Consider the following 27,888-nt stretch of genomic DNA (forward strand, 5'->3'; position numbering starts at 1 on the left):
GTTGCACATTAATAGCCATGTCCAGGTTGCAGTCAGCTACTGTCTCCATCTCCATGTGAAGCAAATACTGATGGAATACACTGAATTCCAGCAGAAATCTTAGGTCTCTCCAGCATTGTCTCATTTTGCTGGCCCAGACTTTAAATAGTCTGACCGTGCCTCTTCTGTTGAGTGCTAACACTGCTCTTTCCCTTTGGCTCTTCCCTCCCCTCCTTAGATTTACCTTCACTGGCATTTACACTTTTGAATCATTGATAAAAATATTGGCAACAGGATTCTGTCTAAATGAATTCACTTTCCTCCGGGATCCCTGGAACTGGTTGGATTTCACCGTTATCGTCATGGCGTAAGTGGGAACAAATAAAATATGGATTACCTGCCTCCTCCCTCTGTGCTAGAAATTCTCATTGTCTCATCACAGACAGCAAAAGGCTGTCTGTGGTTTAAAAACCAACCCATGGCTCCTAATTGCACCTGAAACCATCTAGAACATTGACTTTTCCTCTTATTTAGCACCCAACTGTATTACAATAATATATTAGTTCTTCAAGAAGGGAATAGAGCTGTGCAGAGCAAGATATTCCCAGTGGTGGGTATATGTGAATGGATGTGTTTAGACTGGTGAAATTTAAGAGCTGGGTATAAATACAGACTTGCTGATCCCATGAATAAAAGTATAATTTTGCACTTAGGATGATGGGTACAGACACCAGGATAGTGGATTGAATTATGGCTCCATCTCCAAAAATTGTAATTAAAGCCTAATTTTCTGGTAATTAGCAAACTTCTATAAACTGGTTAAATGCAGCTGCAGAAGGAAGATCAAAACAGCTTAGCCAGCATTTGTAAATTCATAATATTGAGTGGTACTTTTGTATTTTAAATTAATGATGTTTAAAGATGATCACAAGCTCTGCACAAGCCAGGAGCCACCTCAGAGGGAAACTCTAATAATGAAGAAATGCATTTCTATTTTATAAGTCTTCAGACAAATCCTTGATATGCAGCTTTTAATGCTTAAAATACACTTGGAAAGATTGACATCCAAGAATGACCACTGTAAATAAATGCCCAGTTAACTCTGTTCAACCACTTGGTATTTCACATCTGCTCTTTACAGGTATGTGGGAGCATTTAGTGACTTGGGGAGTGTGTCAGTCCTCCGGACTTTCAGGGTTCTCAGGGCTTTAAAAACCATTTCAGTAGTCCCAGGTAAGAAATTTTACTTGCTGAGTACTTTCTCTTCCTTACATTCTTTGCTTCATACAAAATGCTGGCTTTTTCCTTTTTCCCCACCCTGTATCTTTCACGAGTTGCAGACACAGCTGAATTTGTGCACACACTAAGTGTCTCAGTTCATCTGTCCCAGTCAGAATGAATCAAGTGCTAGAAAGAATATTGAATATAGTTTGTTTTCATTATGCTTTTAAAGATACTGCTCAGGATTTATAATGTCAGTTTTACAGAATATGCTTTTAGCTGATGTGTGTGTTATGGTTCCACAGAAATAATTCTGGATATTGAAGGGTCTTTACCACTAATGATTTTACATCATCAGTCCATGCCAGGAGAGGTTCAGATTGGATATTATCTTCCCAAACTACCAGTGTTGGAAGTATAATTTGAGTTATGCATATTACTTTTCGTGGATAAAGAAAACTAGACTATCTCTGGTTCATCACCTTTGCATGAATATTTTTCAGAGATGAAAGGAACATCTAAAAATTGTAGGGTCAATGAAAGGAGGAAAAAGTATTTCTCTCATATTAGTCACTCTCATTCTAAATATACTTGTATTGCAAATATATTTGCCACATACTAACCTGTAATTCTTATACTTTTATACATTGTTTTAATTCTACTCTAGTATTATATTTGAATCTCAGTTTTTCATCCTGCATTTCCTTTTTATATTGTCTTTTTAGGGCTCAAGATCATTGTAGGGGCACTTATCCAGTCTGTTAAGAAACTTGCAGATGTGATGATCCTGACTGTTTTCTGCCTGAGTGTTTTTGCCCTCATAGGCCTCCAGCTTTTTAAGGGCAATCTCAGGCAAAAGTGTATCAGGAACTCTACAGGGATTTGTAATAAAACATGGGAAAGTTACGAAAAGTTTGCTAATGATTCAGGTAATTTTTTCTCCTTAATTCTTCTTTAGATGATGCTATAGACACCTATGCACAAGTATAACTACTGCTGTGAATTAGGATGTTTTGATTGTTGTTTTGATGAGTAACTACCTGATAATGGCCTTCTGTTTGCCAGAGCAGCTTGCAGGCATCCAGGAATGCACTCCTTCCCCTCATTAAAAGAAAAATCACTCCCAAATTTTCCAGTAACATCCAGACCTGTTTCCCTGAATGATATGACAATAACTGAAACATGCATTAGCTCATTCTCTGTTGTAATTCCCCAAAGTTCACCTTTTACTACAGGCTGAAGAGCCCATGCATCTTCATTTTCCTGCTCAGTGAGAACTGCTCCTCAGCTTAAAACAGAGGAGTTTTTTGAAAAGCAAATTACTTACTTCTTGACATCAAATATATCTTATTTTGTGTCTTATATAAGATATATATTATATAATATATAGATCTGATTTTATGTCTTTTATATATATATCTTATTTTAAATCTTATATAAGATATATACAATACATATGTTTCATGTTTACACCTTGGCTGAGGCTGGTGATGGAACCATGGAGCAGACATTTGAAAATGAATCAAAACATTCTCAGAGGAAGAATTGTAAGGTGCAATTCAGAATAGCAAAGCAAAGCCTTGTGTTAAAGGAGAAGACTCAATATATATGAAAAAGCCAGACTCAAAATAATCAATGTCTGTGCCAGAAATATGAAGAAAGCTTCATCACTGAAAAAACTCTCCCAGTGAGTTCAGACATAGCAGCAGTTGCACAGGGAGAAAAGAATTTTCCCAGGGCAACTCATGAAATACATTAAAAATCACATAGATTTGCTGTTTGTCCACACTCTGTGTGGGAGATTTGTTCAGACATGATTTTTTCAATAACTTCCCAGACCAGGAGAAGAAAGTGTAGAAAAGATTTTTGAGGAAAATATTTTTTTTTATTGTTCCTACCAAAAGAAACAAGTTTCTACACATATGAAACAAGTAATTTACATGTACAGAATGCTGCAAAAATCATAATTGAAAGCAAACTTGAAAATGAACCAGTGACTAGAACACCATAGCAGAGACTATGGTTGTGGCAAAGTCAGGCTAAAAATGCTGATTTTTCTGTGCTGAAGAACAAGAAGGAAAAGGATCTGTACTTTAGTATATGTAGAACATTGAAGCTGTATAAAGACAATGGTGTGGAGAAAACAGAGCTCAAGAAATATAAAATCTGTGTTGCTTCACAACCTTTGTGTTGCTCAGATCCTATGCTAAAAGGAATAGGAGAACCCAGACAGGTTTAATGCTTGGTAGATTACTTTCTTGTAAGATTTAGGATGTACAGCCCTATAAGTCCAGTTTTCTATAAAACTATTTTTATATATTTTTATGGACTGCTTTCTTCCTGATTTTGTGGGAAGCTCCCATCTCCCACATGGAGAACTATATTTTATTATAATTCTTTTCAATTCAATCACTGAATCTTCTTTAAAAACTTCTTCTTTTTTTCAGTTTACAGGAGTGGAGCTCAGCAAAATTCCAGTGGAAAGTAGCCCAGATAGGGATTCAGTCCTTTATGGGGTATTTACATGGTATGGCAGAGCTAATATCAAAGGCTCCTGGTGGCTCTGAATCATGCTGACTTATTTGATGAGCACAGGAGAGGTCTGAGAAGCAACAGGGAGATGTGAGACCTCCCTTCCATCTGGGATAATAAATCCACACCTTAATGGAGATAATTAGCTATTAGCTAGAGCTTTTACTTTGATTCTGCTGATAGCAGAGTAACTAATGCTAAGAGAAATAAGAGAAGAGTTCAAAAAGGGCACAGCTCCAGCATCCTAATGGATAAATCTGCATTTCTCAGCTGAGCAGGGTTAGGAGCTGCTGTTGGGCTCAGCAGTGGTGGATATTCACACAATCAAATACTCTTTGTTCCACCTTAGAACTGGACTTTTTTATTGCTCATTGGAAGCAGACATGGGCTATTCTACTCCTAGCAACGTTTGCACACATTCTTGGAGAGAGGTAATTGCTACAGGCCAGAATTCTGCCAGTTTATGCCAACATTTACCAAATATTGCATTGGTTTAACACTTCTATTAGATGTCAGGGAGAAATTCTTTATTCAGAGAATGGTGACACCCTGGCACAGGTTGCCCAGAGAAGCTGTGACTGCCCCAACCCTGGAAGTGTCCAAGGCTGGGCTGGATGGGGTTTGGAGCAACCTGGGATAGTGGAAGGTGTCCCTGCCATGGCAGGGGGTGGAATGAGATGAGTTTTACCATCCCTTCCAACCCGAACCACTCTGGGATTCTGTGACTGCATTTGAGCTTATGTCTTCCAATTCATCATTTCCTTTATACAGATGTAGCCAAAGTGATAACTGTAAAAATTCTTCAGAAGGACTGCCTTCAGTCTGAAATTCATGCACACACATATGCATGTTTATTTATGAGGCCAGGGCATCCTGCAATCTGGTGCAGTTAATGTGAGCATGGGAAACCTGTGCACTTGCTCTTACAGGTCACTGGTTACTCATCACTATTAATATTAAATGATAGGGGATTAAGGCTAGAAAGTGCTCTGGGTTCAATTTTTTTTTCTTTTCTTCTTTTTTTTTTTTAATAGATGACTTTGCTAGGAAAAATGGTACTGTGGATATTTTGCTGTGTGGTCCTGGTGCTGGGTGAGTGATTTAAGATTATTTCTTCCTTGGAAGTTTTCTCTGCCTCAGTGCTCCTACATTTGCTCAGTCATGCAAGACAGAAGAAATTCCAAGCTTTCCTTGAATGCAGAAACAGGAACACAGAAAACAAAGTATAGCAAACAGTCAAATAATTTAATTCTTGTAGGGAACAAAATATGAACCTGCAGTTGGGCTTATTCAGATCCAATTAGTCTTTTAGACTTTCCTGAAGTGTTGTCTTCCTTTTTTCCCATGGATATATGAAAATGTGAAAAATCTGAGGTACATCACAGGACACTCCTCTCTGTGAAGCCTCATGAGCATTAAACTGGTAAAACAAAACACGAATTTTGGAGGGCAGGTTTGGGCAAGGAGGGAGATGTGGCTGCTTTGCAGTGAGGGGCAGGGGATGAAGATTGATGGTGAGAGGGCTGTCCTGGGATGGTGATCTACTCCAGCCTGTCTTCTTCCTTTTTTTCTGGATTGTGGGTGCTGCTTTTTCCATCCCTCCTTCCAGTCAGTTCTTCCTGGAGAAGAAAATTTTGCACTCTAGTGAACTGCAGAGCTGGAACATAATTGGAACTCTTACATCAAGCTGAAGTTTTCCTTGAAATCTGCACATTTACAGGAGCTCCACTTTTTGTTATTAATTGCAGGGACTGTCCTCCTGGCTATAAATGCTGTAAAATTGGGCCAAATCCTGATTATGGTTTCACCAGTTTTGATACATTTGGCTGGGCTTTTCTTTCCTTATTCCGCCTGATGACCCAGGACTACTGGGAGCGTCTGTACCAACAGGTACCAGTTTTGTGCATGGCTCAGAGGTGATCTTCATTGGTTGAAGCAGAAAATGTGTAAAGAGGACAAGAAACCTCAAATAAAATCAATAGCTGCAAGTCATCAAGCCCAGGTCTTGCCTTCTGCCTTTGACTCCTAGAAAAGGGATGCTGAAGTACTTCCCAGCCCTTTTGCCCTGCTCTTGGAAAAAAGTCCTAAAAGGGTTCTGTACTGTCCTTCAAAAATGTAAAAATGCCTCCTCCATTGTCTTCATGGGAGGGAGGAAGACAGGGAAGAATGGCAAAAAAATGTTTAATTCTATTTAAGCTTCCTGAATCATTGTGTCTAAGAAGCTCAGTGCTTTTAAAGAATTTCAGAGACATATTGAAAGCCTGCCTGGTATTTTTTGTGGTAATGTTTATCTCTGGGGTGTGTTGCTTGCAGACCCTCAGAGCTTCTGGGAAGGTATATGTAGTCTTCTTCATGATGGTCATCTTTCTGGGCTCATTTTATCTAGTCAACTTGATTCTGGCTGTAGTAACAATGGCATACGAGGACCAGAACAAGGCCACCATTGCTGAAACCGAGGCAAAGGAAAGGAAATTTCGGGAAGCTATGGAATTACTGCAGAAGGAGCAAGAGGTACGTAATTATTCACTTGCAGGTGTTTGTCTCATTGTTCTATTTGTGGTCAGGTTTAGGTTGGAAGGGACCTTAAAGATCATCTCATTCCAAGCCCCTGCCATGCCAGGGACACCTTCCACTAGACCAGGATGCTCAGAGCCCCATCCAGACATAAGAAAAAGCATCACTCCCTGGGTACAGCTGTATAGAAAAAACATTCATGGAAATAGGAGCAAGTGATAGCTTGTTGAAATTAGTGATTCCTGGAGCTGCAGCACAGCTTCTTGTTCAGCTGTGTATGTTTCCTGTGAAACAATGATTATTATTTTGGATAAAAAGCATCCAAGGTTGATGTTACTCTAAGAAAAACAAGATTTTTAAATTGGGAATACATAAAATTCTATCAGCCAGCAGCTTCAAAAAGAAAGTTTGATTGTTTTTTAAATTTTTTAATTTTATTTTGTCATTTGGGCTGCTAAGCAAAGAAACACACAGTAATTCTACTGCAATAACATCAGAGACAAAACCTATTGTAGTTGAATGAAAAGTCTCTTGGTAACTTAAATAGCATAGAAGTTTCTGGAACAAGATGCTCCTGTGTTTTAAAAATATCACCCTAAATTCAGCATTGGAGGGAAATCATCCACACTGGGAATATAGTCCCAAGGATCCCCAATGAAAAGAAAGACTTTTATTATGGTTTGAACATTTATTTTGGGGAAAGAATATATTCTACTACATTATTTTCAAACTGAGCATTTTTATTGTAAGCAAATTTGCCATATGGAGGAGTAGGAGCTATAATGTGATTATTTTGCCTCTGGCAGGCTGGGTACTTGTAATCATATAACACACTGCAAATAGCAAATTGTTCAGTGCTCCATATGTTGGGGAAATTCTCTCCTCTTTCATTTAGCATTATTACATATTTGAAGATTTTTAGTGAGTTTTGTGAAACACAAATTGTTATCAGAAAATAAGAATACATAGCACAGAAATGTTTTCTTTCTGCTTTTACTTAAAGCACCCAGCAAAAATATAATCTTTTTTTTTTTTTTTCAGTCACTGGGTATTAAAGGGATTGATATCCTGTCACTTACCTCCTTTGAAGCCTCTTCTCTGTCACCCAAAGAAATCAAAGAAAGGAGCAATAGGGAAATGAGAAATAAGTCATTGGGGAGAGAAGAAAATGAAGAAGAACTTCCCAAGTCACAGCTCCCAGACAGTCAACGAAAGTTGGTAATCTATTATCTGAATCTGAAATCCTTAAAACTTTTCTAATTTTAATTTAAAATTAATGGCTTGAAAGCATGAACAAAATCCCATTACAAACACAGATTACTCTTAAATCTTTGAAATAAACAATTGTTGGAATAAAGAAGAATTAGTTGAAAAAATTAATTTGAAAAGAAAGTGTTATAAAAAACAGATAAATTTTCTATAACAAAAAGAAATAAAAAAAAATGACTATCAGAACTTAGCTTTTATACCATCATTCTCTGTGAAAAATTTCATACTTAAAATGTAAGTATAAAGCTTATCTCAAAAATAGCTGGTACAGCTCATAAAGTTTTATTATCTGCCATTGAGAATATAAACATAATCCTTCCTGAAAAATCTAAATCGAATAGGAGTTTTGGACTTGCAGTGGTTGATAGCAGATGTTACGAAGCTGTAATAATTTAGCAATTCCCCAGATTTCCTCTGTGATGTTACGCTCTTCTCTCTGTTTTGCTCTGCCTTGGCTCCCAGTCTCTCCTGGGCCTGGCCCCAGCCAAGCGCCGGCCGAGCCACGGCAGCGTCTTCAACTTCCAAATCCCCGCCGTGGAGGTGGAGGTGGGCTCCAGGACGGACCTCGCTGCCGAGGGACTCAAACCCCGCTGCCGGTCCCTGTCGGGAGCGCCGATGGGAAGGCGCCCCAGCCTGCAAAGCCAACGGGGCCACAGCTCCCACCCCGCCACCCCAAGCTGGGCGCGGAGCAGCGACGGGGCCAACCTGGATGAGCGCCTTGGGGTGGGCTCAGGGCTGGCAGGAGGGAGCAGCAGGGTGCACAGCCAAGATCCCGTGTCCTTGGAAGGAGCTGTGCTTCCACCAGTCATGGAAGATGCGGGAAAGGGGAATCTGGTAAGGAAAAATATCATATTTCAAACACATTACTTATATTATGTCTTCTCGATCAGTGGCAGGGTTGGGTTTTTTTGCTGTTTTAAGAGTTTCACCTTAATTGTGAACAGTGATGCAAACTCAAGCATCGCTATTGGACACAAAATGAGTCACAGACGCTTGGTAAGTTTAGAGGAGTAAAAAGAGAAAGTTTTATTCAAACATCTGGCATTTATAGAATTCTAAAGGTGACCACAGATTGGAGGATGGAATTACCACCTCTCCAACCACACTGGTCAAACCAACTCTCTCTTCCCACAGAGAAGAACAAAATAATCATTATTTACATGAACAGTGAGAACTCCAGTAGAAATATGTAAACATATCAGAAGGCTGAAGGAGTTTTATGAGAGCTTTAAAACTTTCAAAAGAACTATAAAAGAAAACTTAACACTTAAAAATCAGGGCAACATTCAAGCATGCTGATGTGGGAATTTTTAAGTTGTCTGTAGAAACTGGTTTATAATACTCTGATGCTTCCTGGAAATTAGATTTTGGCCTTACTGTTGTAAATCTTATACTTCTACTATTCATTAATTGCATTAACATACTTTGAAAGGTTCCTAGTGCTGAAATTACAAGTCATCCTTTTCCTCCTAAATGCTTCTCAGAGGTGTAATTTTGAATAATACCTGTGATTTTTTTTTGTTCATAGCCCCTTTAGCATCATGCAGCAGTTTGCCTGTAAGTTCCCCAATTTCCCCTATTTATCCTTCAATTCTCTCCTATTTCATTAGTCTCTTGAATCATTTCTAGGCCTATTTCCCCTCATACACTCATTTCCAAAGCTGTGTTTTCCCCATGTTACATGCTTGCAGGATCCATACATTGCAGCCCCACAACAGAGTAGGACCTTCAATCTCAGCATCTATTACATCTTGTAAAAATGTACATTTATTTGGCTGCCCATCATTGTTCCTATTAACTCTCACAGTTACCCATCATCACATCCTGACTCATTTCACTCCCGTGGTATCTCCCTAATCGTGTTTACTTCTCTGAGCAGCCAGCTGTGCATGATGAGAGCAGCATGATGCATTTACCTCCTCATCTGTCAGCGGAGTACTTTAATGAGGCTCTTCAGAGACAAAGGGCAGCAAGTGTAGTCAGCATAATTACCAGTGTCTTGGAGGGTAAGTGGTTCCTCATTAAGTTTATTTCAACCCTAAAGTAATGCTGCTATGAAAGAACAAAACTTATTTCTTAAAGGCTAGCAGAGAGTTGTGGGTGTGTCGTTAGGAATTTCATTGTTAAATTGGACATATTTTTGAAAAAAAGGTGTTACGCAGTCTCTCTGTACTGGAAGACATTCTTTGCTTATTGTAAAAGCTTGCTCTGGGGCAGAAAGTGAAGGGCTTGGGGTGAGAGTGAGTGGAAGATATTTCTGATCATCTGACCTACAGGACTGGCACGCTTTCCTTCTCCTGATCCTCTGATTTCTGTTGTGTCAGTGGCAGAATTTAGAGGATTCACAGAATTTAACAATTAGTAAGAATATGCAAGTTAAATTATTTGTGACAATCTTTGGATATTGAGTACTTAACTTTAAAATTTTATTCCTTTAATTTACCTTCCCATGTGAATTTTTGGTGGGAGCTAATCAGTGATAATTATTTTGATGACTGATAATTTTGTTGCAGATTTTGCTGAAAAATTTCAGTCCAAATTATTCAGGATGAGGAACTTTTGTTTTCTTTTGGGCCATTTGAGGAGCTCTACCACCAGTTCTTGGACCACAAGTACGGGATTGAATAGGGGTGGCAGGAGGCTCCCTGTTCTTAATTTTTAAAAAGTTTTTTTCCAGGAGAATCACAGTTACAACACATCCAGTTGAGCTTTGCCTTGCAGTGTAATTCACTGAAGATCTGGGTTTTGTTGCACAGTTTCAGCTGTGAGGTGGAGTGGGACAGGACTTGCAGCTCTAGAGGAAGACAAGAATTAGACCTGGAGTGAGGATTGAGTCAAAGCAATCACTCTGGAATAAGTGGTGGAGGGTGCAGATGTAGGTATTGAAGCCTGGAGGAGAATAAATGAAAATTAAACAGAGGGAAGAAATAAGGACAGGTCCAATTAAGAAAAGGATGTGAGTCAGACCCAGCTCATCTATTTCTGAAAAGCTTCCAACTCCCTGAAAACCAGATGAGTAATTCCTGCTGTGCTTGTATTTAAAGCTAGTTCCAGTTAGTCAATGAATTTGCACAGGACTTAAGCTGGGTCAAAAGTATTTTGAAGGTCTAGTTAATATTAATGGTGAAGAAAGAAAAGCTATGAGATTTAGATTTGATTAAAAAGATAAAAATGACAAAAGACAAAGCAGCTTCTGTCCCAATTTCTACTTGAGGAAAATGGGGATGTGTTGAACTTGCATCAGCTGGGAAATGGTGGGTGTGACCTTTCCTATAGAAAAGGCCAAAGGCCAAATTTCAGGCAATTTGGACTTGCCAGAGTCAGAATTCCCATGTCTACCACTGATTCTTTAAACTGCCTTGAGGGTCAAGGGAGACAAAACATTGTTGGGTGTGACACAGCCGTTGTCCCAGACACGCGTGTGAGGACACAAATATCTGCATTGCCAGATGGTTGTAGTACCAATCTGAGACAAATAAAACCCTTTCCAAAGGCTTTTGAAGGAAGTGCTCAAAAAAGAATTTGGCATTTTTCTCTGAATTTTTATTTTCACGTTTATCAGCTGATGTAAGAACCACATGAATGGTAAAAAGTGCAGGGAGGCTCTGTGAGAGAGGAAAGATTTCATTTTACTTCTCTGGTCTTTTGAATGCTTGAAGTTGTTATTTCACCATCTTGCTCCATGATAACTAATGATAGAAAGATTTTCTTTTTCATTTAGAACATGAGGAAGCTCAGCAGAAATGCCCACCACGCCTGAAGAACTTTGCTTTAAAGTATCTAATTTGGGACTGTTGCCCACTTTGGTTGAGAATCAAGGAAAAAGTGGCTGCTTTCATACAGGATCCTTTTTTTGATCTCACCATCACGGTTTGCATTGTGATGAACACTTTGTTCATGGCACTGGAGCACAATAATATGTCACCTACTTTTAAATTCATGCTTAAAATTGGAAACTTGGTAAGCAAATTCTCAGCTATGTGGGTTTTTATACAATTGATTAATTGGTTGATGTGTGTTTTCACTTGAAACATAAAAAGTGACAGTAAAAATTAAAAATTAGCAAACTGCATTTATAAACTTTGTTTCTAACACAGATGATTCCCAGATTTTTTAATGCACTATGTCATGCTCCTGAGAATGCAGAAAACCATCCTCCAATTTTAATTGAAAGTGCATTAGGACTTAATAAACATGGGTTTTATTAACCTGTCCATGAGTGTTATTTGAGGGGAAAGGACCTAGAGATAAGATAAATTCACAGCTACTTTCAGGCTGATGCTACTGTTTCCTTGTCACAGGTTTTTACAGGAATCTTCACTGCAGAAATGATCTTAAAAATCATCGCTCTAGATCCCTATTACTATTTTCAGAAGCCCTGGAATATTTTTGACAGTGTCATTGTCACACTGAGTTTAATTGAACTGAGTTTCCCTAGACACAAAAGCAAGAAAGAAAGGGGAAAAGGAGGAACCCTGTCAGTTTTACGATCCTTCAGACTGGTAATGCCTCACGCATGCTCAGTTGTATGAAACTTTATCTTGTCAATTTAATAGAGAATACTTCTGCAGTTAGGAGGCGAGAAATTATTTTTTTTTTTACCCCAATTATTTTTACTACCTTTTCTTGACTATAAAAAACACACTCAAACTCCTTGTGATGTTAGAGTTTAACAAGTCTATTTGTTGTGGATTCACTGAGAAATATTCAAAAGAAAAAATATTTCAGAATGGATATGTTATAAAACTGACACAACTAATTAAATACTAGCAGAAGAAATTAGAAAAAAGTGCCGGAGTACAAACAGAAATAAAGAATATTTAAAGAAATATGTGAAATTATGTTAAGGTGTCCACTTCATATACTGGGGACTGATTTAAATTGCTTTATCAAAATATAGACTCTTTTCATAGTACTACAGTAGCAGTACCTGAGCTTTTGGTCCTTTGTTTTACATGTAAATTAGGCACCATAATCTACATCAAGAGAATTGCATGGACAGCTGCCTGCTTTTATCAGTCTCAAGTTAGTTTGTTCCTTTACAAGGTGATTAGTTTGTGTTTGCTGTGTTGCCCAGTCAAAAGAAAAAAATATCTATAAATACTTTTTAAAAGTATAAACATGCCACAAATGTTGCATTGCTGGATTAGTTCAGAATAATAATAATTTGTTGTTGTAGGATTTGCATGGTGCAAAGATGAGTTATCTCTACCGATGTCTAACACTATGTTTTATGTTGCTATGCAGCTGAGGGTCTTCAAACTGGCAAAGTCCTGGCCAACTTTAAACACACTAATTAAAATAATTTGTAACTCCCTGGGAGCACTGAGTAATCTGACCCTCGTCCTGGCAATCATCGTTTTCATTTTTGCTATAGTAGGGGTGCAACTTTTTGGGAGAAGTTATGTGCTCAACTGCACTAAAATAAGCAAAGACTGCAAGCCACGCTGGCACATGAAGGACTTTTTCCATTCCTTCCTCATCATTTTCCGAATTCTGTGTGGAGAATGGATTGAGACCATGTGGGACTGCATGGTGGTTGCTGAACCATCACTGTGTCTTTTTGTCTTTCTGCTGGTCATGGTGATAGGAAATTTAGTGGTAAGTTTTGCAAGGTGTTCTTCTCTTCATCTATCTTTGGTGGACTCCAGTTAATGGCTGTTCTGAAAACAAGAGGTAGATTCCCTAAAAACAGGTGGAAAAGTTACCTATATTTGTTATAGTCTGTGGAATCCTCTTTTTCCTTTCACCTTTGGGCCATTGTCTGTATTTTTCCCATTTTTGTAAGCTTTGCACACAGCATCACTTGACCTTTTCATGTGGCAATGTGACAAGAAATACCTTTGCAGTAAATACACTACAGGCAGGTACGTTCCTCTGCATCTTGGGATTTGGATGTAAATAATCAGTGAGGCTTATGGCTTACCTGCTTGAATTAATTAGGGCAAGTGCTTAAGTCCCTCTCTAAATCAATTTTATTTATTTTATTAAGAACTCATGCAACGTACTGAATTCTTTATCAGCAAATGGCATCTCAAAGTACATTTATATCCAAGAGCTAAATCTTGCAATGGCATAACCTACACAGCCTCAAGGGACACAAGGGACAGCCTGCCTTCCTTGGTCCAGAGCTGTCCTTTCTTGATGCCCAACTCATAAATATCTTCTTTTACTAACTTTGTTCCTCATGTCCTTCATTCATGTGCCAAGCTCTCTTAATTGTAAAAAAATATCTGAACATATTTAACTCTAGGCAGACCTTTATGGGAAATCTCTGCTGAATGTGACTGAATCCTAAATATGTATTTAATGTCCTGTCTGTTCCACACTGCAAGTATTGATGTCAGTGATGAAATGCTGTGAGTGAGATATATATCACATCATATTAACTGTCAAGCAATGAAGTGTTTAGCCCTCACTTTTTGTCCAGGTTTTCTTATGGTCCAAGGAAGCAGAGAGAATACTGAGATTTATTCCAGCCTAAAGTTAATAACTAAAACAGATGGGATGAATCGACCTCTGCAGAGCTGATATTCTCCACTGCCTGTGGTCCTTGGATGGCTCAGGGGTGGTATCTGCCCAGTTCTGCCACAACAAAAATTAAGATACACAGATCCCATTAGTAACCAAAATACTAGTGAAAAAAATTAAATTTGCACGTTCCCTTAAAAGCAAACAAACAAAAAACAAGTGAAGGTTTAAAAATTCCTTTGTTTGAAAGTACTTATAAATGAAAAATTCAAGCTTCTCTTGGTTTTGATTTTTGTGATAATGTAGCAGATTTGAGGAAATTTCTGGGCCTGAATCTGATCTTACAGAATTTTGGAAGTAACTCCACAGAGGCCTGATTTAATTCTAATTTGAAGAATGAAGATGCAATTATTAAACTGACAAGATGTGAGTCTATATTGCTGCTTTAACCTGTGAAAAGTTGCTTTCACCAAATAATGCATTTGGCACACAGTTCTGTTTTCTCTTGTAGTTTAAATTGCATTTTTTGAGAAGAGAGGACTGGGAACATTGAAATTTCTGATAGTGAAGTTGATTTCATCAACCACAATGTGATCAGTCGCTGCCATTTCCTTATCACCTTGTTTTGGTTTGCTCAGGAGAGACTGAACTTTGGTAGCATCTGTGTTCTTCAGAGTTAGAATTCAGATTTTTGAATGCTAGTCTCCAGACTTTAATTTTTATTTTATTATTCTTTCAATTGCTTTCAGGTTCTCAACCTTTTCATTGCACTGCTGCTGAATTCTTTTAGTGCTGACAGCCTCCAGACAACAGAGGATGATGGAGAGATGAAGAATCTTCGGATTGCCTTCGCTCGGATCCGCAAAGGATTCCACTTTGTCAAGAGCATGACGTGGGATGCCTGCTGTAGGAAGCTCAGGCAGATAAAGAAAGTGCACAAGAAGAAAATCAAATTGACTGCACAGAACTCGCTTGGGCTCAAGAGTGAAGAGAAAAAAAGTTGTAAAGAGAATTACAATAATGAATGGATTGAGAAAAATAAGGACAAATGCCCGGGTCTTGAAGATTTTGTTAGAAACCCCAACGTATTTGTTTGTGTCCCTATTGCTGAGGCAGAGGATACAAGTGAGGGTTTCGAAGATGATGATAAACTGAGCACATTTACTGACACAGAATGCAGCAAACAGGTAATGGATTTCTTCATTTGTGTTGGAACAGTAGAATTGTGGAGAGAGATGAAGGGAGGGAAGGATGTGTGGGAGAAGAGTCTCTAGCAGAACAGGGTGGGAGATGTTGATCCATTTCCAGAGAGTTACAAAGTTCTGAAATAGAACCAAATGTAAAAATATTTACAAGGGCAAATCATCCCTTGGAGCCTTTTAAAATCAAGATTCTTTCATGGTTTTAAAAGAAAAAATTTGCAGGAATTCTAGCTGATGTGCTGTGGTGCATACAGGTAATTGCGGCAGTCCTTGGTGAACTTGGATTTTTTTAATGTAAATATTTATGCATAATATTAACTGTTTTGGTATTATTTGCACAAAAGAGTGAAAATACATGTTCTGCATACAGAACATTATCGTGGATTCAGAATATGAATTGATAGCTCTGATCCTTGCTTGGTGTTTTTCCTTGCTGTGTGTGATATGTAGTAATTATTAGAAGTGGATGGGATTAACTATGGAGTGGCTGTACTAAGGATATATTTTTGATACTACATAATATATTTACCCTATTTCTTTGTGCTCTATGAATTTTCCAGTTCTGTTTCAATCACAATTGTCATTCTGCTATCACAATTTCCCATTTAAATTTCCCTCTTAATTCCTATGTAAGAATTCTCATTTAAGTTTTGAATAAATCACTGAAACGCCTTCATGTGCTCTGTTGGGGAGACGTTCTATCCTTAGATAAAGTCAGAGACTCGAAATGATCCTTTCTTATAACACTTGTCTGGAGATTCCCACTTTAAATGAAACTTATAGTAAATTGGATTTTCACCTCTGACTTGTACGCTCCCTAAAAAGGCAAAAGAAAACCCTGCTAATCCAGTTTAATTTCAGGATGAAAATCATCTGAGGCAAAGAGGAGACAGAGCAAAAAATTCAGGCAGCTTGAGTAAAGGATCAGGATTTTCCTCTGAAGAATTCAGTGTGCTTTATCTAGGAAATGACATGAAGGGTGAACTCTCATCACCAGAAGAAAAAGAGGTAACAATTTTTTTTTTTAGTGGTGTTAGTTTTCCAATACTGGTCAAACACAGGCATATTTCTGTTCAGGGATTTACCAAGAGAGAAGTTTAGTGCCAGAAGCAGCTCTGAACTTGCAGTAGCTGGTCTGGCAGGACAAGAGCCAATATTGGAGCTGGAATTCTGTGAGCAAAATCAAAGGTTTTCTAGGTGTTTATTTTAAAGAAAAATATAAGTATAGGAAATAGAGCATATAGAAATGGGAAAACTATGATGTAACTTTGGTAGTAATTATGAATAATTTATAAAATACTCTAATACCTTCCAATTATTACATTCTGACCCCACAAAAATGGAGAATTAAAAAAAAAAAGAGATAAGCTTCCATGTGGGAAATTCTATCAAGTCTGCCTGTTTCCTAAGTATCTTGGATTCAAGAAACATAATGTTGGAAATTAGTTTCTCTCCCTGTCATTAAAGATAGTTGTTACCAGTTAACAGTGATTTGAAAATAATTTTGACTGTAGAATACATTTAAAGAAGTAAAACCAGCATTATGGAAACATGGAACAAAGCATAAAGTAAGTGATTGCTAACAAACTGCTGGCTCTTAACATTGTCTTTGGTTTAATGGGATGGCAAAAAGCTTTGTAACCCTGAAGAATACAGGGTATGATTCCAATTTCTACTTCCTAAACACTGTCATGGGTGCTCAATTCCTGGCACAATAATGGATATATTTGTCTGGGTCTCCTGTGTGAACACATCTTTCCATGATTTCATGGCTTTAAACCAAGTGATTTCTCCTCTTTTAAGAGCTACATTCACTAATATGCAATTTAAAAGCTCTTCAATTTCCCAGCTGATTAGGCAGTTACATCTGGTTCATGTAGATAGATATCGTAATTACAGGGCTTGGGCCTCTATTTGAATGAACCTATTGGTACTTCTAAGCTTATATCTTTTAAAACAAAAAAATTTATTCCATTACCAAAAATACTTGTAATATTAGTACATAACAAAGCTTTAGTTTTGAGTTTTAAAAATGTTAATGGATTGATTTATTCATTTGGACCCAAATTAGAAAGAATCAATGACTGATATTACTGTGCTTGGTAGTTGGACAGGATCAGCTCTTCTGAAGTCAGCACAGTGGATCTGACAAATCCTGAAGATGTTTTAAAACAGATTCCAGAATTTTCTGAAGACTTCAAGACTCCAGAAGAGTGTTTTCCAGAAGGTAAAACTCTCATGGTTTCACTACTGGGAAGTGAGAAGAGGGAAAACTCAACTTGTTTCTCTAGTGAGGCTGAGTCATAGGGTCAGATTATTTTCAGTTAATTTTAGTTATTTGAAAAAAAACTAAATAGTTGTCCCCATCTAGTCAACATAGAGGCTGAGACGCCTGAAAAATAAAACCCTTTCCTCTAAAAGCAATTGCTTCCAAGTGGGACATGGGCAATAGCATAGACCCCCCCCTCCCTGCCCCATTCTGAAAAGTAGAATTGTGAGGTGAGATGAATTTCACTCAGTTCAAAAGCAACCAAGTCACTCTGGGGGTTTAACATAACAGAAATGTGTGGGATCAGGTCTCACATGGCAATGGTCACCTGGCACATCAGATTTATTAACACTTTGCAGCAGTAAATTATTCCTTGAATAATATTTAATGAACAATCTCAAACAAAGGAGTGAAATAAGCAGAAGAAGCTGCTAAGATGAATTGAATTTCTAGAGGGTGATGATTAGGGAATCATAGAATTACTTGGGTTGGAAAGGACCTTAAATATAATCCAGTAATCTCTTCCAATTGTCAGATGATATCTAGATTTGCAAGTTGTTCTAGGGTGTGTTCAGTACTTTTATGATTTCTTCCTACCCTAATTTGGAACAGCACTGGCTTTCACATCAGTCCTGACAAATTTTGGTGACTTTCTGTGCTGGGGTTACAGCATCTCATCTCTGCTTTCCAAAGAGGGTGCAGAAACTGAGAAGGACTTTTGTAACATCAAGACTTTTTCCCATGGCCTTGAAGTTTTGTGTGCCCCAACAGCAGGCCAGTGAGAGCCTGTCCAGTGTCTCAGAAATGTCTTGAAATAATGGAAAGTTGTCCAAATGGGCTCTACCTATTGTGTATATTAATAGGAGCTACAAGGCAGATTAAACTAGATGTATCCCAATTTTTTTTTTCTCTCAGTAAAACAGGGAAAACCAGCAACCACAAAGCAGTAACTGTGACCATTGACTTTGTCCTATCCCCAGAATCTCCTGGCCATGCCTTGACATTCACCTGCCTTCCTTCCATGCACTCAATGCTGTCTCTCATTTCAGGTTGTGCTCGGTACTTCCATTGTTGCCTGGATAGTGCTGCAAAGTTGGGAGGAGAAACCTGGTGGAATCTGAGAAAAACTTGCTACCAGATTGTGGAACATTCTTGGTTTGAATCCTTTATTGTGTTCATGATTCTTCTGAGCAGTGGAGCCCTGGTGGGTGTAGCACAGTTTCATGTATTCATGAAGGACTTTTTGCTTTAATTTGCACCCAGAGAAGTTGTTTTTACCAACAAATAAACTGAATATCTTTGAACTCATAAAGAGGGAAGAGTCTGCAAATAGCAGTCATTTATTCATCATTTTAATTATTGCAAATCTGTTATTAATATTATTAAAAATTATAAGAGAGCATGAGCTAAGTTAAGAATATATGAGTCTCAAAAGCTGTTTCTCTCCTGGCTGTATACTGGATTTCTTTGCAGGAAGTTATGTCATAATTGTGAAATATTAAGGACATTTTATACCATTAAAACAAACAAGTGACTCTTAATACTTGGGGGATATAAGCTTAGTTCTCTTCAATATATAAAGTTGATTATCTAAATTTCTAAATGTATGTGTGTATTTTTATCCTGTCCTCCCAGGATTTCATTGTGCAGGAAGGATGCATCCACAGGGGTGTGTTATATAGAGAAAAAGAAAGAGAAGGCATGGGGAGAATTACACTTTTATCAGCTGGCACAGTAACAAATGGTGTTCAGATCTGTATTAAAACAAACTGAATGATGAAGGGGTCTCAGTGTTGCTCGACTTTAAATGTACAATGTAAATTTATGATTTTTGCCATTTATCTTTATCCATTATGATTTCAGGCATTTGAAGACATCCATATACATAAGAGAGAAAGAATTCAAGCGATATTGGGATTTCTTGACAAAATGTTCACTTACATCTTTGTCCTGGAGATGCTCCTGAAGTGGGTGGCTTATGGCTTCAAGAAGTATTTCACCAATGCCTGGTGCTGGCTGGACTTCCTTATTATAGATGTGAGTTCTGCCCTTGCTGTTCCTATACAGCACTAGCAGCAGAATCCTTGATTATTTTCTGGCTGTAAATTTCAGACCGTAACCCCTGGAGCAATGGTGTCAGGGTATTGTACTCCTGGCACTGAAAGCATGGTTTTGTTTGTTGGTTGGGTTTTTTTAAACAGAAATAAAGGAAACAGGATGTTGTTAATACATTTCCTTTGTCTTCCCACTCAGGTCTCTTTGATAAACCTCTTTGGCAGTACCTTTGGCCCCATGAAATCTCTCAGGACCCTGCGAGCTCTGAGACCCTTGAGAGCACTGTCACGATTTGAGGGAATGAGGGTAAGACTGGTTGCAAACCAAAGCTTGTCACAACTCATGAGCACATCACAGGTTTGTGACTCATCACTGTGCCTTTATGAAGTGCACATGTTCACCCTGAGCTCAGCTTAGGAACTATAAAGTGAATTTTTAAAGAGATCCTTGGTTGTGCTTTTCTGTACTTGGGCATTCCCTATAAATTTTCCTGGAGTGAGTCATCTAAGTGCAGTTGCAATTAAAACTGGCCTAGGTGGAACTTTATTCCGTTGCTGCTCAGACATTCTTGTGTTCCTGTCTTACTGAGATAGGCAAAAATAAAACAGAGAATAAGAACTTAAAATTTTTGAAATCTGATAGCAAGCTAACTCGGAGGAAAGAGTCATTTCAATTTTGAAAGATTTTACTGGATTGATTTACAAAACCGTAGCCTATTAAAAAGTACTTTGCTCAAATTATTGTTTCAAATAGAGTTCTTTCAGAAAACAGAAGTGTTTGTCTGTAGAACATTAGATTTTCTTTTCCCATCAAAAGAGCACATTTATTTATTCATTTTTTTTTATTCTGAAACTGAGACTGAAAATTCTGTGGTTGCAATCCTGATACTGTGAAGACAGAGAGAAATGTCATTACATTAATTAGTAGAATGTATCAAAATTTCCATGTCTGGAACAAATTTTGATGTAGAAACAGGTGATGTCATATTTTCTGTCTTCCGATGAAGAATGTGTGTGGCACAGTCTCCAAAAAACCTTCACAAAGTCTTTTGATTTTTTTGCTGGTCCATCAAGTTTTTCTTTGCTATCTCACAGATGAGTTCACTGCCTTCACTGTGAAATTCAAATAAATGTTCTCACCCATTCCCTTACCCATTTTTTCAAAGCAATCTCTTATGTCTTAGCATACATTTAAAATCTGCATGGTCACTTTTCTGTGGTTGGAAATGTACAGGAAATGTACCTGGCTTATGGTTATAGACCCCAAGCACAATCATAATCCCCTAAAAATAAATGAAACAAATTATCAATGAAAAATTATTACTGGTCCGTTTAAGAATTGCTTTTGACAGTCTTAAAAATAGTCCTCTGCACTAGTGCTCATGGGTGAGTACTTCAGAAATGTTATGTTAATAAAGTCGAAAACAAAGAAACAAATAGGCACTGTCCTATTCCAAAAACAAGGGAAAGTAAAAAAAAAAAACATATAAAGGGTGGACTCACATTCTAGTAGTGGTAAGTTCTCACAGCAGACCAAGAAATATCAACTGTTTCTTTGAAAGCCTAATAGACACTAAAGATTCAAGGTCCCCCTGCCAGCTGTGACTAGTGTGACTGTGACTATTTACATAGAAATTTTTGTTTGCAGAGATCTGTAAGTGCTTACAGCTACCTGAGCTCATCCTTTTTTCTGAAACATATTTTTACTCTCCCTTTTCATCCAAGGTTGTGGTCAATGCCCTCCTGGGAGCCATCCCTTCCATCATGAATGTTCTGCTGGTCTGCCTCATCTTCTGGCTCATCTTCAGCATCATGGGAGTGAACCTCTTTGCTGGGAAGTTTGGGAAATGTGTCAATATGACAGATGAAAATTCTGTATTAGATAACAACATCAAGAACAAAACAGACTGTGGGATGTATAACAACACTGGAAAAATATTCTGGGTCAATGTTAAAGTCAATTTTGATAATGTTGGCTCTGGCTATCTGGCTCTTCTTCAGGTGGTAAGTGCTGCTTGTTCTCAGCAGCCAGCACTTGTCCAATGGGTTTGACCTTTTGTCAGTTCCTAACTCATCTCTGAGGGTGATGCAAGGAGTGAAATATCCTGCAGAATATCCTGCAGCTTGCTCCCCCCGTGTAGCTGGCTGTTCATGCACACAAATGGGAAAAGGGGGACAGATGAGTCCCTGCCATGACTTTCCAGGTGATAAAGGAACATCTGGTGGGCAAGTACTGTTGCAGCCTCCAGCAGTTTCATGATTCTGAGAGCTTGATTCCATCTCAGAAGGAATTCTGGGACAAATAGTGACCTTTTCTGTCAAAATGTGGATCTATTCAGCTGTGAGGGTTGCATGATGAAGGTTTCATCATACAACCTAGGATTCTGTCAGAATCCTAGGATAGGATTCCAGCTTCCACGCTGATGAAGGTTTGCTCTGTCAGAATCCTAGGATAAAGTGTTCTGTCTCCCCCTTGAGAGCTCTCATGGCCTGATGAGGCTGAGAACGCCGCACAGAGCAGCAGCCAGAGCTGGGGGCTTTGTGCCTGTGAACACAGCAAAGGCTCTTGCTCCAGTCAGTGTCATTCAGATATTGCAAATGATGTGAAGACTTTTAAGGTCAAAGTTCAACACATTTTCCATAATCTCTCATTCCAGGCAACATTTAAAGGTTGGATGGATATCATGTATGCAGCAGTAGATTCAAGAGAGGTCAGTCATTTTATTCAAAGCATATTTTTGGTGAATGCTGCTGCTTTCTGCAAATGCAGTATTCATTTTGCACTTCTACATCTGCTGTTTGTCTGTGCTAAATACTACCAGTAATTATTTTTTGTGAGATGATGTAAACATTTAATCTGCAAATGACTCATGGCATCCTGAAGCTTTTCTGTTGCAATGGGGAAAGGGTTTCGGCTCTAGATCCACCCACTTAAGCAGAACAAAGTGGTATGGCTCAGTAAGGAAAGAAATTGAAATGTAGATGATGTCTTAATTTAATCAGGAGTTCAAAAGAATAAAAGAATTTTTAAAGCATATTAATATTATAATATTAGCATTTTTATATATGAAAATATAAATAATATATAAAAATATGAAAATACTAATAATAGTATTTTCATATATTGATGGTTTTGTGTGTTTAAATGTTTTTCTTCTTTGTTCTCCAATTTGAAAAATTATTTTTCTTCTTCCAATTTTCTTTTTATTCATAATAACATCACAGAAATTTTTTGTTAAGAAGAGAAAAAAGAGCAACAACGTATCTAGACCAAGACTATTAATGGCAAGAGCTTGGAATTTGACTTCTACATAGTTTGTTTGGTTTTTCATGTACTGAAAAATTTACAGCTCCTGTTCTTATTGGAAGGAACTGAACTGGTGCTTCTGCAATGCCTATGAAAATCATGTCAAGAATATTCAAACAAAATTTTGTGTTACACACTATTGGTAGTTTTAAACGATACCACTTTTGTCACAATTAGCAGTAAGGCTGTAAATCTTAGTTCCTCCTGACATCAATTTTTGAAAGGAGCTTCAATATGAAGATTATTCTCAATTGCACTCACACAGCTATATTATTTCTCAAGTTGCTTCTCATTCTTGCAGAAAGACGATCAGCCAGAGATGGAGAACAGTCTCTATATGTATCTCTACTTTGTGAGCTTCATCATCTTTGGGTCTTTTTTCACCCTGAACCTCTTTGTTGGTGTCATCATTGACAACTTTAACCAGCAAAAGAAAAAGATAAGTGAATTGGTTGTGTTTTAGAAACAAGGTCCTATACGTGGAATCTAAAATTTCTATTGGCATTTACCAGAGCTTTCATAATTAAGGTGCAAAAAATAACTTTCTCCTTTCTTTTTCTCTGTAACCTGAACACCTAAATCTTCCCCAAACATTTCAAAACCTCTTAAAAATTCACTCCTTTTGGAGAACTCGACAGCAGACTCATTAATTAGAAAGGAGTCTGAAACTGATACTCTGAGTGATTTGGATATTCAGCAAGCCCAGCACATGGGAAGCCAGGGGAAGATCTGATCCTGTCCATGTTTTTTGTTTCCATGCCTTTTGAATGAACTGAGTTTCACACCAAGGTCTCTACTCTGTGAATGGCTGGTTTGTGCCACTGATTTTTTGGACACAGTTACATGATATGAAATAAGAGCCAGAAACAGCAAGGTGTGGAAAAGGAAGGAATGCCAGTTTCCAGCATTTTAGACATTTTAAGTACAGTAGTTTTGCTCTTCACTGAATAACAGTGACATTTCTTTGTATACTTAGGTGGGGAAGATATCTTTATGACAGAAGAACAGAAAAAATACTACAATGCAATGAAAAAGCTGGGATCCAAGAAACCTCAAAAACCCATTCCAAGACCCTTGGTAAACTGAATACTTCACTGGGAAAATGCATTGCAAAAATGCAATTTAATTCACTGGAAAGTGCATATATTTATATATTGCACATAAAATATTCTTAATGTCTTTACATTGATACTCACACAGTGCTCTAAAGTCAGTTCCACAGCAAAAAGTTGACTGAATTATTTTACAGGTTAAATATTTATAAAGTTCTCTGCATAAATATTATTGGGTTCTGTATTCTCCTTGGAAGTGATAAAACTTCAAGATGGGAAGGGATTTTTAATGTAATTTTTGTACTCTCTCCCATTTCTCCAACTTCATTGTAGCTGAGTGACTTTGCAACATAAAAATTGGAAATGTTGGAAACGTGTATGGATGGGTACTCCTTATTTTCATAGCTGATGTCAGAAGTATGTTTTTCTCCCTCTAGAACAGATACCAAGGTTTCCTTTTCAACATTGTGACATCCCAAATGTTTGATGTTGTCATCATGGGTCTCATCTGCCTCAACATGATCACAATGATGGTGGAAACTTATGAGCAAAGTGAAACGAAGACAAACATCCTCAGCAAAATCAATATACTCTTCGTTACCATCTTTACTGCAGAATGCGTGCTGAAATTGCTGGCTCTGAGGCAGTACTACTTCTCAAATGCCTGGAACATATTTGATTTAGTTGTTGTTATTATGTCACTTGTTGGTAAGTAAAATTGTCTTGAAAATTCTTTACTATATCAATCATTACTCTTTTTAGAAAGGAAAAAATTAGTTAAAATGTATTAATTGCAAATAGTCATTGAAATGTAAGTCATAATACTATAAGGTCTTAAGGAAAAAATAAGCAAGATTATATTAAATAATATTAAATGAGATTCAAGCATATTGAACAGGTAAACTTTTGGTGTTACCTTAGTAACCCCATAAGCTTTAGAATTTTATTTGTACCTTTGGCTGGTTTGTTATAAATTGTCTAACAGCTTTTATCCTTAAATAATATGTCTGCACAATATAAATATATACACTTTATAATGTGTATATATATTTATAATGGTTCTTTATTTTTTTCTCATCTGAAATACAGAATGAATAACTCATCATAGCAGTGTCACGTTACATGATCATTTCCATTGTCACAGATTTAGTACCAATTAAGAACTATTCAATTAGATCAATTATTGGGTTTTGTCATCTGTGTTTTTGACAGATGACTGAAATATATAGAAAAATAGGAATATAATATATAGAAAAATGGGAATATTCTATACATATTCCAGAAATACTGGAATATGAATAGACTAGGAAGACTGCAATTAGATTATAGCCTGTAGAATTCCATTTCTGTAAATGGCATTGCTGACTGAAAATAAGGGTTCTCACTTTGTAACACGATAGAAAAGGTCACCAAAAATGTATTAGTTTTTACTTGAAGGGATTGCAATGGAAGAATGGGGTAAAGAGCTCTGTTGCAAATTTGAGCTTCTTGCCAATTGCTAGCACTGCCCTAGCAACAGGCATTTAGGGCAAGAAGGATATTTCAGTTCTTTACTATGGCTCTTGGGTGTCTTGGGTAAGTATGGCTCTGGAGAAATTATGTTTCTGGATTGTAAATACAGAAAAATTTATCCAAAACATCTGCACTCTAAAAAGACAAGCCTCTTCTAGTGCCACTAGGTGTCATTTATTTCATTCAGACAAAGCAAAAATAACATCCATGCGTAGCTCTGTCCCTGAATGAACCAAAAGTCATTGTAGAGTGGCATACACAACTTCTATGTTCATCACTCTGTTTGCTTCTACATATCATGCCTATATTATCTAAATGATAACCATGACGTGGCATTATATCTCGTTTTCTTAGTTTAGCTTTGTAGTATCAGTATTTGAAGACAAATGTAGAAGGTAATTTGAATCTGCTGAAATATTCGTGCAACCAGAGTCAAAGAAAACCATCAGTCATCAAGTGTCAACTGATACAGATATTTGAAGTTGTGCCACAAATTTTCTTGTCATTTTTTGTGCAACAGTGACTGTCCTCTGATGGCTGAAGAGTGTAGCTCATAATTACTGATTTCAACAACTATTATTTCAATTCAACTTCTCCTAAAAGTTATTCTGGTAGGGCTTAGCAAACACACATCAGATTTTTTGAGCTGTGAATATATTATCATTCCAGCCTCTTTACTAGTTAAGAAAAAATTTGATATTCTAACAAGTTGTTATCCTCTCCTTTTCAGCCTTACTGCTTTCCAGCATTGGCAAAGCCTTTGAACATTTCTTACCACCCACACTCTTCAGGGTCATTCGCTTGGCCCGGATTGGGCGAATCCTGAGACTCATCCGGGGAGCCAAAGGAATTCGAACTCTCCTGTTTGCCTTAATGATGTCCCTTCCTGCTCTGTTCAACATTGGCCTCTTGCTGTTTCTGGTCATGTTCATTTATGCCATTTTTGGCATGGCTAACTTTGCCTATGTGAAGATGGAAGGTGGCATTGATGACATGTTCAACTTCCAAACCTTTGCTAACAGCATGCTCTGTCTCTTCCAAATCACCACATCAGCTGGCTGGGATGGTCTTCTCAGTCCTATTTTAAACACTGGGCCACCATTCTGTGATCCAAACATAAATGGTACAGTGGGTGAATGCGGTAAACCTGCCATAGGTATTATTTATTTTGTAAGTTATATCATTATATCATTTCTAATTGTTGTAAACATGTATATAGCCATTATTCTGGAGAATTTCAATGCTGCCACTGAGGAAAGTGCAGAGCCTTTAGGGGAAGATGACTTTGATATCTTTTATGAAATCTGGGAGAAGTTTGATCCTGAGGCAACTCAGTTTATAACTTTCTCTGCACTTTCAGACTTTGCAGATGCTCTGCCCAAGCCCTTGTGCGTACCAAAACCAAACAAAGTTGAACTCACAGCAATGGACCTGCCTGTGGTCAGTGGGGACAAGATACACTGCTTGGATATCTTGTTTGCTTTCACCAAGAGGGTGTTGGGAGATTCTGGGGAGCTGGATACTCTGAGAGTACAAATGGAGGAGAAATTCATGGCTGCCAATCCATCAAAACAATCCTACGAGCCCATATCGACCACGCTCAGCCACAGGCAAGAGGAGGCGTCGGCCACGGTTATCCAGCGTGCCTACAGGAGTTATCTGCTCCAGCGCTCCCTCAAACAGGCTTCCTACCTGTACCAGCACAGAACTGGCAGCTCTGACACTCTGGGAGATGCTGCTCCAGAAAACAAAGGACTTATTGCATCTATGCTGCGTGCAAATTATGGTCCTCGCAGGTCTGAAACGTCGTCCTCAGTGTCCATCCCTCCGTCGTATTACAGCGTCACAAGAGAGAGTAGTGGCAATCTTGTGGTTGAGAATGTAGAAATAACAGGCAATCAACAATCTCCAGACATTAAGTAGTAAATTGGTGTCAAAGTTGTTAAGAATATTTTTACATTTTCACAGAAGATTATATTGTAAATACATGTCAGCAGAGGCAGCTTCCCTATGAAACCAGGTCTGTTGGTGGTGATCAGTTAATTATGGCAGCTGAGAATCGTGGCCTTTGGCTCTGCTGTGTTCAGTTTTTTTCAATATTTTCCTATTCAGAGAAAGGTTTTGGATCTGTTTGATCAATGGCATCTCACTGAAAAGCAGGTCCCACAGTACCTGGGTGCTGTGACATGTTCACATGCAACCTCAGCTGATATTTCCCCTGTACTGGAAGCAAAGTCCAAGCACCAATGGATTTACTGGAGAACAGAAAATGAATGTCAATATGAGTATAAATTGAGGAATGGAAAGGAAATAAAATGTATTCCATTCCTAATTGCTACTATCATTATAAACCTGTTTAGCAAATTGCTGATGATTTTTTATTTTTTTTTTATGTTTGGGGACAGATGTGCCACAAACATAGACCCTGCATGATCCATAAATATTCCACAGTGTAGTGGACTTCCCATATGATTGATTTAAAGAATAAACCATGGCATGTATGTTA

General features: G+C 37.8%; 1 protein-coding gene across 1 annotated transcript; it reads left to right on the forward strand.

Moving 5' to 3' along the window:
• Nucleotides 1-341: 341 nt before the first annotated feature.
• Nucleotides 342-27,888, forward strand: LOC110484557 (sodium channel protein type 5 subunit alpha). The gene is made up of 24 exons (XM_085574132.1): nt 342-346; nt 1,121-1,212; nt 1,926-2,129; nt 4,767-4,824; nt 5,481-5,622; nt 6,046-6,243; nt 7,288-7,464; nt 7,978-8,349; nt 9,395-9,521; nt 11,237-11,475; nt 11,817-12,017; nt 12,763-13,116; nt 14,736-15,173; nt 16,050-16,196; nt 17,295-17,415; nt 18,507-18,661; nt 19,321-19,494; nt 19,711-19,818; nt 21,237-21,515; nt 22,169-22,222; nt 23,120-23,261; nt 23,795-23,895; nt 24,308-24,578; nt 26,113-27,888. Exons 1-24 carry the CDS (start codon nt 342-344, stop codon nt 27,303-27,305), a joined length of 5,352 nt encoding a protein of 1,783 aa, XP_085430258.1. The 3' UTR covers nt 27,306-27,888.

The sequence above is a fragment of the Lonchura striata genome, chromosome 2 (assembly GCF_050655825.1).
Source record: "Lonchura striata isolate lonStrDom1 chromosome 2, ASM5065582v1, whole genome shotgun sequence".
In the NCBI taxonomy this organism is placed as follows: Eukaryota; Metazoa; Chordata; class Aves; order Passeriformes; family Estrildidae; genus Lonchura; species Lonchura striata.

Bases quoted from the DNA above. Each gene is read 5' to 3' on its own strand.
- LOC110484557 (XM_085574132.1), top strand. The intron at 23,262-23,794 runs GTGAATTGGTTG...TTGTATACTTAG, and splicing joins CCAGCAAAAGAAAAAGATAA to GTGGGGAAGATATCTTTATG. The intron at 23,896-24,307 runs GTAAACTGAATA...TTCTCCCTCTAG, and splicing joins AACCCATTCCAAGACCCTTG to AACAGATACCAAGGTTTCCT.